Source organism: Polyodon spathula, chromosome 14, assembly GCF_017654505.1.
Source record: "Polyodon spathula isolate WHYD16114869_AA chromosome 14, ASM1765450v1, whole genome shotgun sequence".
In the NCBI taxonomy this organism is placed as follows: domain Eukaryota; kingdom Metazoa; phylum Chordata; class Actinopteri; order Acipenseriformes; family Polyodontidae; genus Polyodon; species Polyodon spathula.
The window spans coordinates 19,769,038-19,783,966 of record NC_054547.1 but is presented as its reverse complement, the minus strand read 5'-3'; the positions used below and the strand labels follow the sequence as shown (position 1 = coordinate 19,783,966).

The window sequence follows — 14,929 nt, the reverse complement described above, 5'->3', positions numbered from 1 at the left end:
TTGAACTTCTTTTTTCTCCTCTTTGTTGCTTCTCTGTCAAGCACTGGAGACATCGGGGCTTCTTCCTCAGGCTCTGGAGACAGCGGGGCTTCCCCCTCAGGCTCTAGACGTTCGGGCTCCTCCCACTCAGGCACAGGTGGCAGGGGCTCCTCCCCTTCTCACTCTAGTGGGGAAACTAGCAGGCATGTTTCCTCTGCTGGTGGAGGTGGGAGCAGCAAGCAATGCTCCCATGGAGGTAGAGGCAGAACCAGCAGGTACTCTTCCTTTGCTGGTGGAGGTGGGAGGAGTAAGCAATCCTCCCACAGCATTGGAGGCGGCAACATTTCCAATGCAGGCCACTCCAGTTCCGGCACAGGCAACTCCAGCTTTGGTGCTGACAGCTCTGGGTGTGCACCACACAGCAGCGCCCATCTCTCTTGCAGTACGCAGAGGTACTGTCGTTGCAGGCGGTTGGCCTCCTGCTGTGCAGCATTGGCCTTTAACTGTGCCTGTATTGCTGCTTCCATTCCAAACAGCACAACACAGGGTATGAGTCTGAATTTGTCGTCAGACAATAGCCCCACTTCTGGCACCACAATGTGACGGATTGCTCTCTGGTCACACGTTTTCCTTCTTCAAATAAACACTTTAGACACAGGATGCCAGGAAACGCCGTAGCGTGTGTTTATTACTTACAAACAAAAACAAAATAAACAAAACAAAACCTAACCCGATCTCAGGCCCTAGCTAAACAAATGTTTCCTTAACTAATAACAAGGCAGGCTAAGCCTGTTACTTCGTCACCAAAACCAATTCTCAATCCAAATCGTAATCCCAAATACCTTTACAATAGTTCATTGCACAATACTCACAATAACTAGCTTGCTCTCCAACTCTCCCAACCAAACTCCTACCATCACCCACTAGAAACACACACACTCACACCCTTTTAAACTTAACTAATTGGTTAACTGAATTAACCTGGTGTTGGTCCTGACTCCAGTAACCTCTACTGGGTCTTAATGCCCACCCAGTATGATCTCATCCAAACATGATATTTATTTTACACCAGACTTAATTACTTTGTTTACCATCCAGTTAGTTTATGTTCTCTTTTCACATTTTGTTCTTTTCCTAACCAATCCTTCACTCTATCTATCTATCTCTATCTATCTATCTATCTATATATATATATATATATATATATATATATATATATATATATATATATATATATATATATATATAAAATACTTATTTTGTTCCAGTGTTTTGTTTGAAACCTTTGTTTTGTGTTTGTATCTTTTGTTTGGCCCTCGCAATTTTGGTGCTTTGGTAAATTAAAGTATTTTGTTTCACTGCATTTCCTGATTCTGAGTCTCATCACTTTGGCTACCCTGCCACAAGTGGTGTTACAAGTGGGATAGCGCCCCGGTCTGAGTCTCCAGGGAAGTGCAGTTTTTTTTTGTTTTTGGAGAACAAAAATGGGTAAAAAGAGAAGGCAGAAGCAGAGTCAGAAGCTGCAACAGCAACAGCAGGACGAGGTTTGGGATGACAGTTGGGACGTTATTTTAAAGAGCTTCGCAGCAGAGTTGTGCCCTGGCTGTGGGGAGTATGGGCAAACAGTGGCCATTTGCCCCATGCAGTACGAGGGGGAGGAGATGTCACTGCTGTCCCAAGAGCCGGAAGAAGAGGAGCCGTCGCTGCCGTTCCAAGAGCCGGAAGGGGAGGAGTTGTTGCTGCCGTCCCAAGAGCCGGAAGGGGAGGAGCTACAGTCCTGTGAGCCGGATGGAGAGGAGCTGGAGACCCATCCTCCACATTTTTTTTGGGGGGGGGCCAGGGCATGAAACTAGTGCGCCACAGTATCCCCTTTATTTGCTGCTAAGAAGAGCCTCACTGAGGTGCCCACCACCAGCCCCATCCCTGCTGCTGGAGGAGCCGGCAGAACCACCTGCCCTATCCCTGCTGTCGGAGGAGATGGCAGCGCCACCTGCCCTACCTCTGCTGCTAGAGGGAAATGGGTTTTTATACCTGCCTCCACCACCAGAGGAGATGGAGCTGCCTCCACCGGTGTACAGTGAGGAGGAACTCTGGCCACTGCCATCCTTGCCAGAAGTTCCTGCGCTGTTGGCCACGCCTTCCTGCTTGTGGAAACAATAAACAATATGGCTACTTTGTCAGAAAGCAGAGTAAGCTTTCCAAAGTAAATCTCAAAATGAATCTTGCTACCTTTGAATTAAATTAGGACTAATGTCTGAACATCCTAGTAGAACACTGAGAGACATCCAGACAGTTAAATTGGCTGCTGTGTTACAGGGGTCTCGCTGAAATTAAAAGAGAAAGTAACGTGTTAATGCATGGAATAATTCACTGTTTCAGGGTCTCACTTTGGTTTTTCCAGTTGTGGAATGCAGAGCAGTGCAGCAGATCTTTTAAATTGACATTGACATATCAATTGATATAAAAAGGTAGGGGGGGGGCACTGTTTAAATAAACTGAGATAATGAACTTTCCCCATTAATAATGACGCTGTGAGTCAGGGCACCTACATTTCATTTTGGAAGGTACAATATCTCTTTAGCTAGTAATTACTAAAAACAAGTGTCTGATATACAAACAAGCTGTTCTTAGAAACTGAGTCTGTAGACACAAAAAGGGCAGCAAAATCAAGGGAATTATCAACATCACCCATTGACCTACACATCATTAAGGGATAGAAGGCAGCCATGTTGGGTTTGGGCAGAAGAACTGAGAAAGACCACAATGCAGAATGTCTGCAGTGTCGCCTTTTAACAGACAGTAATAAAAACAGCATTAAAATGGCTAAATGTATCAGCCAGAAAAACACTCATCGGGGAAGAAAAAGACAAAATTCTGAAAGCTCATTCTAAACCACTGCAATGTCTGATCGGGCTGTTCCTGATTATCCCTACATTTCTGTTAAGATTATGAAGGCGGAAGTGTAAAATGATATGTGTGCCAAAAACGAGGATGGAATGCAGAAAGCTAAGGAATGTGCAGAGCACTGAATATCACTGGAAAATTCGGAGTGAATCGGAAAAAAAAAAACAAGGAAAAAGAAGCAGCCCTTCTGAAACATGTCTGGAATGTTCTTCCAGTTGCCAGCCTGGAGGAATTTTCCAGTCATGCATAGTTTTGAAAACATGAATGACAGTCTTCCATAAAAGACACAAGCGAAGAGGGGCAGGACAGAGCACTAACTAGCTTTAAATTGTTGTAAAGAAAATGTTTTTTCTCTTCAAATAAATTTGTGCTAAACATATGTTTAATACATGTATATTTTGTAATATACCCATTAAAATACAAAACTATTAATTATTGTAAATGTTCAATTGTGCATAACTCGAATATGCAGTTTATGTTCTGTTGGACTTGGACTAAATTAAAGTTTGTTACATTAAGGAACATAAACTGGCTAGTACAGGAATACAAACATTCATACCAAAACTACTACAGGCAAATATTTCATATTCCTTCTCATAGCATTACATTGCAAAATAAAGTTAAGGTGTGTTTAGTGCAGTACATAAACAGCTGCAGTGTAATTATACCCCTACCTAACCCCTCTATGCTTTGCTATAAATAAGTGGCATGCAAACTCAAAAGCAGATGTTGCGAACCAGTCTGGAAAATCTAGATTATGTTCGATTAGTTAAATCTTGCAGTTTTGTAACTGGTTTCTGTAGAAACTCCATTTGTCTTGAGGTGATGTGGCAGTCCTAGCCTGAAAATTTCAATCCAGATTTTGCCAACATTTAAATACATGTTCATAAGGTATTTCAAGTTGTTCACATTCTTCCTATATACTCTGGGTGAAAGTGCCAATTGTTTTTCTTATTAATCATTTTGTAGCGATCCTGTGTGCGTGCGTGCAAGGGATTGTATGTTGTGTGTGTACGTGTGTACAAGAGTTGCATGTGGGTGGGGATGTGTGTGGAAGAGAATTGGATGCAGGTTTGGCGCAAAAGACCGGTGGCAGGGGAAGCGAGGGCATATAAGGGAGTGCAGGGAAAGGACCCGGAGATTGGAGAAAGCAAGAGTGACAGAGATGGGTGAGTGTGGGGGGAGATAACGATAGACAGGAAAAGGATCAGAGGAATCAAATAAGAACAATTAAAAGTTATTTTTTTTCATTTTCGACTCCCAGTTTCCCTTTCCCTCATTTGTATGATTTTATTTTGTGATTATTTAATTTTTGTAATTATTATTGCTTAAGCCTTCAACTACTCACGTTTGCAGTCTCATTACTGTCCCAGGAAAACCCGAAACTACTAAAAAATACCTTGATTTAAAACTACCATATCCAGTCATACTGAGATCACTTGGAAGTAGGAACCTTATTAAGAGCATTCATTTAATTCACATTAACTTCAATATTTGCAGATAGTTGATGTATGGAAGAATCTGCACACTGAAAACAGTGAAGTGACAACAGGAATCACTAATGCCAAATCAATGGTTCTTAAGTACAGGCAAAAAAACAAACCGTGCAAAAAAAAATAAGAAATGACATTACAAATGAAATCTACGTGCATCTAGAGAACATCCACATCCACAAACCGTCTATACTGTGCTGTTATTTGAACCTGTGTAGCTGAAAGTTTAAACCAATGCGCCACGACTTTAAAGCATTCATTTTTCAACTGACAGGTTGTGCAGATCAATTATATTTGAGACAAGTGCTCATCACGTGACAGTTTGTTAGTAGGCGTCACTCTAGCCTCAGCGCTCTCGTGCAGGTATTATCTGGTCATTTTGCTGTGTGGCAGTTTGCAAATTAAAGAAACGAATCAACTAAAGCAAAATACAGCTAGCTAACGGTAGCCTTTTTAAAACTGCCTTAGCTAGAAGCGTAGGGCAGTTGAAAGTCCAGTTTGAACAGATAAACATGGCGGGTTTCGGAGTGTTTACCCACGCTATTGTTCGGGGTATCGCTGCGTCCTTACCCAAAGAAGCGTTGAGGATGAGCAGTGCGGAGGTGGTCTTGGCCCGGGCTCGGCGGGAGCACGAGATCTATGTTGCCGTGCTGAAGCACAAACTCGGGCTGCAAGTGATCGAATTGCCCGCAGACGACAGCTTGCCAGACTGTGTGTTTGTGGAGGACGCTGCCGTGGTATGTGGAGATACTGCTCTTATCACTAGACCCGGGGCACCTAGCAGGAGAAAAGAGGTAATGTTTTTATTAAAATAATAAATAAAAAGAGTGTTAGAAACCATGCATTTTAATTAGAACGTGGAATTAAATTACAAGTGTAGGTTACCAGTGTCTCCCAGCACTTAGCTGGTCAGACCAGCGTTTCCCATGGTCCTGGCGTGGTTTTTGATATGTTGATTGGAGTTTAATGTCCGTGATACACAATGTGTTAATATTTGCAGGATACAACTTGAACTGGGTGAAAATTTTCATTCAACAAATTAATGATTATTATTATTATTCCTGACAGTACAGTTTTGTATAATGTGATGTCTGTTCTTAATTAATTTGTCACACAGCTTCGAAGCAGCAGCAGTTTAAAGTTTAGGGAAGTTAAAAAAAAAAAAAAAAAAAACTTTAACAATAACAATAGGCTTCCAAGCCAAAGGCTGGGAAGCCTATTGTTATTGTTAAAGTTTTTTTTTTTTTTTTTTTAACTTCCCTAAACTTTAAACTGCTGCTGCTTCGAAGCTGTGTGACTGATCAGGTTCTGACTTGGCAGGTAACAAGCTGGATAAATTGGCTGTCAGACACGGTTGCCAGATTTCTGCAGAGTTTATAGCCCAAAGTCACTTCAACAATGCCCAAAGTAGCCCAATTATTTGTTTTACATGAAAGCAAGCTTATTATTTACACGCAGGTGTGTGTGTATATATATATATATATATATATATATATATATATATATATATATATATATATATATAAATAACAATTATCAAAAGCTTTCGTAAGAAGATACCTAGTATAAATTTGATAAAAACTAGAAGCCCCAATACCCCCAGTACAGCTCATCCACACGACACTATCAACAAATTCGTACAGAAGCTCTGAAGGGACAAATCAACGTACATACCAAACCAGCAACCGAATTACAGCACGTTCCCTTTATTGAAATACAAATGCTTGTACTGTATCCCAAACAATATTGCAAACATGAAAACGGTTCTGTCTTTTAAAGTTATACCAGTAATCTAATTACCTTATCAACCCACGACTCCTTAATATTTCTTGCGGCTGTGTTTTTGAAGTAGCCCAATTCCATGGGAAAACCGCGGACCTGGCAAAAAGAATTGAGTTCAGTCTTGAACAAAGAAGACTACGTGGCGACCTAATTCAAGCATTCAAAATTCTAAAAGGTATTGACAGTGTCGACCCAAGGGACTTTTTCAGCCTGAGAAAAGAAACAAGGACCAGGGGTCACAAATGGAGTTTAGAAAAAGGGGCATTCAGAACAGAAAATAGGAGACACTTTTTTACACAGAGAATTGTGAGGGTCTGGAATCAACTCCCCAGTAATGTTGTTGAAGCTGACACCCTGGGATCCTTCAAGAAGCTGCTTGATGAGATTTTGGGATCAATAAGCTACTAACAACCAAACGAGCAAGATGGGCCGAATGGCCTCCTCTCGTTTGTAAACTTTCTTATGTTCTAACACTGCTGCCAGATGCTCAAATTTTTTTGCTGCTGCCTCATTGCAGTTGGCGCCGTTACGCATTTTTCAATAAAACCTTTCGAAATCTTCTTGGGAACCGGTGAAGCGATTGATCTGAAACTTGTCACATATGGTCAGCATCCAAACCCCCATTAAATTTGCGAAGCACAAGTTTGTCAAAATGGCTGCCACAAATCTTATCGAAACGCGACCTTAACAGCACACTGCTGTTATTTGAAAATCGTTTCACCAACAAACTCCAAACATGGTAGCTATTGTCCCAGTAACAATGGAATACAAATATATCAAAATGGTTATGTTTTATAAAACAAGATGGCCACCAGGTGTATGTTTACTTTTGAAATTTAAAACTGCCTCAGTTGACAAACGGTTTACTTGACTAACTCGAAACTTCACAAGCATCATCCTTGACACTGTAGCAATACAACCGACTTCTAAGAAACTTACGTTAAACAATATGGCTGCCTGACGCATTTTTGAAAAAAAAAAAAAAAAAAAAAAAAACATTTCAAAATCTTCTGTGGAACAGTTGAAGTTGCTGATTTTAAACTTGGCATATTGAGAACTAAACACGCTTAGACGGGTACTGATACTGGGGCTTGGGAGCCGTAAAACTGCCTGGCAGTTCTAGTTGTTGTTGTTGTTGTTATTATTATTATTATTATTATTATTATTATTATTATTATTATTATTCTTAGCAGATGCCCTTATCCAGGGCAACTTACAATTGTTACAAAGTATCACAGTACAAAGTATCACATTATAAAATATCACATTACAAAATATCATCTTACGGAATATCATAATACAGGTAATAGCAGTTATTAATAGTACAATAAGATCAGATTCAAGTGACAGCAAAATAAAGAATACCGTCAATTATAAGTAAGAGCGGGTTCGACTAGTAAAGCCCAGTAAGAACAGGTAGTAAGTACAGTGAATGGATGAGAATGATTTAAAATAAGAGCAATTACAAAAAACATGAGAACGGTTACGGAATTGTAAAATCAGATACAAGATATGGTAAGTTGTTATAGTTAGGAGCAGTAGTTGACTGCTGCAAGGTGTGGAGCAGTTCAGTGTAATTGCCAAGGATTATAGAATTTGGTTTGCAGTGATACCTGTGGCAAAGCTCTGACACTTTTAAAGCTTCCTAATATATGGTAATACATGATGTGGAGGGTTTTATTGCTTGTAAATCAATCGATCAATCAGTCTATTTTATATACCGCCTTTCATAGTGGACCACCATCACAAAGTGCTTTACAAGATGCAGTAACAAGAAGAAAATCCATAGCACAATATAATACAGTATTGCATACTTCAATATTTACTGAAAATTATTGGGGACTGTGGTGGGGAGCCCCACTCCTGTGCATATTTTTGTGTTATTGTTGGGGTGCATAGGTATTGCTGCACAGAGTATAAATTGGGCTATGTAGCATGAGTGTTGTTAAAATGGATGCTTGTATTTGTACACAGGGATTGCACAATGACTTCACATGCAGATAAAATGTGTACTAGAATGTGGGCACAGGGATTGCACAAATTAGTTCACATGCAGGGATTCAAATGAATGATTAATTAGTAATTGAATCTTGGCACAGTAATTGAATCTTGGCACAACTGTATACATGCACGAGTCACTCGGGGTTGGGTGTTTGGTGAAGAGAGAAAGTAGGGAGTAAGCTTTAAGATAGAAAATAACAATTGCTATTTGTGCTGAAGGACCCGCATGATACTTGTTTGGGTTTGTCTCACCGTGTTTGTTTGTCTATTTATTTTGGCCAACGTACCCTTTTGTTTTGTGTGCAGTGTTCTGTTTGTTTTGTGTGCAGTATAGTGTTTTGCTTTGTGTGCAGTGTTTTGATTTGCTTTGCTTTGTGTGCAGTGTTTTGCTTTGTGTGCAGTGTTTTGTTGTTTTTTGTGCAGTGTTTTGTTTTGTGTGCAGTGTATTGTTTTGCTTTGTGTGCAGTGTTTTGCTTTGTGTGCAGTGTTTTGCTTTGTGTGCAGTGTATTGCTTTGTTTTTTGTGCAGTGTTTTGCTTTGAGTGCAGTGCTTTGTGTGCAGTGTTTTGTGCAGTGTTTTGTTTTGTGTGCAGTGTTTTGTTTTGTGTGTAGTGTTTAGCTTTGTTTTTTGTGCAGTATTTTGCTTTGTGTGCAATGTTTTGTTTTGTGCGCAGTGTTTAGCTTTGTGTGCAGTGTTTTCCTTTGTGCGCAGTGTTTTGCTTTGTCTTTTGTGCAGTGTTTTGATTTGTGTGCAGTGTTTTGTATGCAATGTATTGTTGTGTGTGCAGTGTTTTGTGTGCAGTGTATTGTTTTGCTTTGTTTTTTGTGCAGTGTTTTGCTTTGTGTGCAGGGTTTTGTTTTTTGTGCAGTGTTTTGCTTTGTGTGCAGGGTTTTGTTTTGTGTGCAGTGTATTGTTTTGCTTTGTGTGCAGTGTATTTCTTTGTGTGCAGTTTTGCTTTGTTTTGTGCAGTGTTTTGTGTGGTGCTTTGTTTTTTGTGCAGTGTTTTGTTTTGTGTGCAGTGTTTTGTTTTTTGTGCAGTGTTTTGTTTTGTTTTGTGTGCAGTGTTTTGTTTTGTTTTTTGTGCAGTGTTTTGCTTTGTGTGCAGTGTTTTGCTTTGTTTTGTGTGCAGTGTGTTTTTGTGTGTAGTGTATTGTTTTGCTTTGTGTGCAATGTTTTGTTTTGTGTGTTTTCCTTTGTGTGCAGTGTTTTGCTTTGTTTTTTGTGCAGTGTTTTGCTTTGTGTGCAATGTTTTGTTTTGTGTGTAGTGTATTGTTTTGCTTTGTGTGCAGTGTTTTGCTTTGTGTGCAGTGTGTTTTTGTGTGTAGTGTATTGTTTTGCTTTGTGTGCAGTGTTTTGCTTTGTGTGCAATGTTTTGTTGTATGCAGTGTTTTGCTTTGTTTTTTGTGCAGTGTTTTGCTTTGTGTGCAATGTTTTGTTTTGTGTGTAGTGTTTTGTTTTGTTTGCAGTGTTTTGTTTTGTGTGCAATGTTTTGTTTTGTGTGTTTTCCTTTGTGTGCAGTGTATTGCTTTGTTTTGCGCAGTGCTTTGTGTGCAGTGTTGCTTTGTTTTTGTGTGCAGTGTTTTGTTTGTTTTGCGTGCACTGTATTGCTTTGTGTGCAGTGTTTTGCTGTTTTGTGTGTAGTGTTTTGTTTTGTTCAACATGTTTATTTGTTCATTTATTAAATTGCGCAAGCAGCACATTCAGAATTCACTCACCACTCTGTGTGTTTCTGCCTGGCCTGATGTTACCACACAAGCTAACCTGTCACAGGAATTAGAAATGTTTTCTCTCCAGACAGAGCACCCAACTGTAGTAATATTCAGAATACTATGCTGTGTTTTTAAAGTACTTTTAACGTGAAATGCATCTCATTTTGGAGTTATTTTGAGGATCGAAAAATGATGTTTAGAATATCAGTAGCCCTATGAATACTTTGAGATAGTCAGGGAGGTCTTCTGTAGAATTCTTGCAAAATAAGTATCACCGCTTTAGTATTTCTGTTTTGCTGGGGGCCTTAAAATTGAAAAACTGTCAAATTCCTGAGTGATTTTTAAGTGCATGTGCCTTCTAAAGTAGAAGAGATCCATCCATTATGTGTAAGCAATTAATCCTACAGAGGGTCGCATAGAGCCGAAGCCTAACCTGGCTGACACAGGGCACAAGGCAGGACTAAACCCTGGACGGGACACCAGTCCATTGCAGGGTTACTAAGGGGCAATTTAGAGAAGCCAGTCCACCTAACCAGCATATCTTTGGACTGTAGGAGGAAACCTGAGTACCCGGAGGAAACCTACACGAACACAGGGAGAGCGTGCAAACTTCACAAAGACAGACCCCTGAGTCTGGAATTGAGTGCTGCCCAAGTAGGAGAGATGTTGCTTTCAAATTGCTTAGGTGTGCTCATAATTTAAGTGAGTGACTTTCTGTATGCAGCTCTGCTACTGTCTACCTACTTTACTGTCTGATTTAATGACCCCACGAAAAGGCTTCAGGATGAAAGTATTGAAAATGGCCCAGTCTCTGATGAGCTGAAACCCCTGGAGTTAACAAACAGGCCTTTGGTGGGCTTATAGAGGAGGATTTGAAGGAACTGTGGTGAAATATTTGACTTGGTAATCTGTCTCCTTCATAGTTTAATAAATGTACAAACATAAACATACCATAAAATGTGTGTAATCTTATATGCAAGTGGTTTGTCATAGGGCTACAGAGGGACTGTTGACCTCTTATTTCTTCTTTGTTGCCATCTATAAAAATTGATTCTTGCAAAGTTCTGAAACAAGCATGGGTTATAGGTGAGCGATAGAAGGACTTGTGGTGAAATAATTGACAAAAAAAAGAAAAGAAAATTGACAGAACTGGACGGTGCAAGCCATTGGGAGATGCGTCAAAAATCACACTGGACATTTACATCAATGCGTTCCATTTTCTGTCAAATATTTATGGTTAAGATTGTTGTTAGACAGTGTTTTAGCTGATGGACAGACAGTACTGTTGCACAGTCATCAATAAATACCTCTCTGCAATAAACAGTGACTGTCTGGCAAAGCACAGAGCTCTGACAAACTCATTAACATTGTCATTCTGCTCTCTCTTTTTATTAAAGCATGTATAAAGCAGGATAAATGCTTGCCTCTCAGAGCACTTTATTGTTTTAGTTTAATGTGACACTTTTTTTCATTGTTGTCAGCGTGAACATTTACCTCAATGCAGCAGTATTTGCAACGCTATGCATCCTCTGCCCCATCTGACCCACTTCTGCTATTTTAGCTTTTTGTGTATTTTGAAACTTTAGTATTCTTTTGAATATTCATAAACTGATTTACGTTTTCTCCCCATTCTTCATCCACTAAACATATTTTTGTGTAAGTATTTCAATTTATTTTTTGATCAAGCTAGTTGTTACTAAGCCCGGCAATTGCCACAATAAGCAGACTTTGGCCTACGTAATCTGGTGATAATGTGTTTGTAAAGTGACAGAGAACGTTATTTGATTCTCTGACATCTAAACATCTGCTGTATCCTAGGATGCAGTGTAGGGCTGCTTATTACAAAGTTGGAGTCAAAATAAAATAACATTTTAATCAAAATATTGTGCGTTTCCGAGAAGTACCTGGAAAATCTTGAATAATAGACAAAAATTTAAAAAAAAAATGCTCTAATTTTTGGGTAAAATTCGGCAGATTTAATCCCATCCCTGCCAGTCTATACAGGGCAGAGCTCTGCTCTGCCACAAATATATATATATATATATATATATATATATATGTGTGTGTGTGTGTGTGTTTATTGTACTATATATGTATATAAAACACACACATCACATGAAATATGTTGGCATGATGAATATATTATACTATAATTGTAAAACATTTAAATGCTCAGTTTGTTCCAAGATATATTGTAATAGGGTTAATTATTAGGTTAATCTTATTTATTTCCTTTTTTTAAATTAACATTTTAATTATTTTTATCGAGTTTGTTTTTAGTTAAATAACCTTTTATGAATACTTTTTTTTTTTTTTTTAAATAAGCTGCCCTTTAACTGTCAGATTTTCACATATGCAGTATTATTTTTAGAAATGTAGTGGTATGTTTACAAACAGAATACTTGTATTCACCTCAAGTCTGCAATTTTTTAGCTCGAGACATTTGTTAGAGAGAAATGTCTTGTGCAAAATGCTTTTTCGGGTTTCCATTCGATCCATTTATTTTACTTGAGAAAACACGGCTTTTCTCCCGACGTCATGCAAAGGTGGGGGTTGATATGTAAATTAGCTATGCGTAAAGTTCTCATGCTGTTTTCGCAGATGGTTCATGAAAATGTTGTTTCTATGCTCACACAGAGAACTGATACAAGAGAGAATCTAAGCTGCAATTTCTAAATACCTAGTGCCTGGTTGTTTAATAATATGATTTACTTTTGTTGCCCAAATTGTTTTTCAGCTGTCATTACCAGGGGTGTGCCGGTTCATCGAGTCACATGGTGAACAGTGACAGTTTTCTTCTTGATATGATGACACTGTTTTTCTTTTTTCTTTCTTTTTTTTTTTTTTTACAGTAAAATTTGATCTGCCAAAATAAACATGAGCATGCATTCATTTGTGTCTACACTGATAATATTCAATTCATAATTATTCATTAGCATGTACTGTAGCAGCCTCACCTACCAGTCACTGTGTTTAGGGTGTTTTCGTCAAGTCCGCTGGAAGCTGAGCCAAACAGAAGCTGAGCGGAGGCGGGTTATTAATGTTGATAATCTCATCAGGGCAACAGTGAAATTAGACCTGCTCCGGCTGGTTTAAAATCCAGTGTGGACTCTCCTCAAGTTCTTGATAAAAGCCACGCCAGGGCTCGCAGAATTTTGGCAATGGTACTTGCCCTTTGGGCAGTCCATTGTAGACATTTGATTGTCCAAAAAAATGTCAAGTTGCCCACAATTGACCTACGGGCTGTGATTTGTACAAAGTACACTGTACTCAATACAGGTACAGTATCTCAGGGTTCACTCACTTTTTCCACATCAAAATTCCATATTTTTTCCAGATTTCCATTTGTTTTTCCCAGACTTGTGTTTTAGTTTACTGTTTTGTAAGGGTTGATACTGGATTGTGATCCAAACTTCTTTATACCCTCTGATAAATGTTGAACACTAAGGGAGGTGAAAAATAATAAAAATTAAATAACAAATGTGCACGCATTATATATTAAAATGTGCAAATGTCGTGTATTAAGCTTTTGAGTCAAATACTAAATACAGTACACCGTCACTATAACAACCCTGTTTGGGTCCAAAGCCTTTTGTTCGCTGTAGTAAAAGGACAATTCAAACCGAACAATATAAGCTGCTGGAGTAACTTAAGGAAGTCACCTTGGATAAAATTATTAATAATATTATTACTGTTTGTTTATTACTGTATTTGTCACTACTAGCATAATAATAATAATAATAATAATAATAATAATAATAATAATAATAATAATAATAATAATAATAATAATGTGTTTTTACAAATCAAGAGTTATACGGTTCTTAATTTTAGTCGTTGAAGTTGTCAAGGTGTCTTCTTCTTAAAATTTGAAAGGTTGTGTTTTTTTTTTTTTTTTTTAAAAATGCACCAGGCGGCCATCTTGTCTAACGCACAAATGCCATTTTTGAAAATGTTATTTTTTCCGACACAGGCATGATGGTTTTCAAGTTTGGAGTTAATCAAGTGAACCATTTTTAAACTGAAGCAGTTTTAAATATAAGATGAAAGTGTAGGAGTGGCAGCCATATTGTTTCACGAAACATAACCATTTTAACATATTTGTATTCTTCTGTTACCGGAATGATGCCTACCAAGTTTGGAGTCTGTTGGTCAGACGGTTTTCAAATAAAAGCAGTCTGCTGTTAAGGGCGCGTTTTGGTGAAATTTGCGGCAGCCATTTTACTATTGAATTGTATCACAGCAACTTCTGCTTTGCAAGCAGGTTTGGATGCTGATAGTATATGCCAAATGTCAGATCAATCACTTCAACGGTGCCAAAGAAGAACATTTCGGGAGGTTTGAAGAAGAAACGTGTTACATGGCCATTTCGGTTTAACACCAGTTTCTTAAAAGTCGGTTGCATTGCTACAGTGTCAAGGATGATGCTTGTGAAGTTTCGAATTAGTCAAGTAAACCGTTTGCCAACTGAGGCAATTTTAAATTTCAGATGTAAACATACACCCGGCGGCCATCTTGTTTTATAAAACATAACCGTTTTGACGTGTATTCCCATTGTTACTGGGACAATTTGTTTGGAGTTTGTTGGTCAAACAGTGTTCAAATAGCAGCAGTTTGTTAAGGTCGCGTTTTGATAAGATTTGTGGCAGCCATTTTGACATTTTTATCGCAGAAACTTCTGCTTTGCAAACTTGATGCGGGTTTGGATGATGACGATATATGCCAAGTGTCAGATCAATCGCTTCACCGTTTCCCTAGAAGAAGATTTCGAAAGGTTTTATTGAAAAATGCATCACGGCACCAGTTGCAAGGACGCAGCAGCCAAATTTAAGTTTTGGGAAGAAAAATAAATAAATAAAATAAAAAAAACTCTAACAATAACAAATAAATAATATATAGTTTTGGGAAGAAAAATAAATAAATAAATTTAAAAAAGCGCATCGAAGTTTCAGTTTCAGTTTTTTCAATTGCAAATGGTAATGGAAATCTCTGTTCCTTATTTTAAAAAAAGAACAAAAAAAAAAAAAAAAAAGTAATCTTACAATGAAGGCCTATAGCGAG

General features: G+C 38.4%; 1 protein-coding gene across 1 annotated transcript in view; it reads left to right on the top strand.

Annotated features, from left to right (window-relative positions):
* The first annotated feature begins 4,707 nt into the window (after positions 1-4,707).
* Positions 4,708-14,929, top strand: part of LOC121326692 (N(G),N(G)-dimethylarginine dimethylaminohydrolase 1-like) — a 103,165-nt gene continuing 92,943 nt past the window's right edge. Inside the window, exon 1 of the mRNA XM_041270065.1 lies at positions 4,708-5,170. Within this exon, the coding sequence (XP_041125999.1) occupies positions 4,889-5,170 (282 nt within the window). The 5' untranslated portion in view covers positions 4,708-4,888. The remainder of the gene's footprint in view (positions 5,171-14,929) is intronic.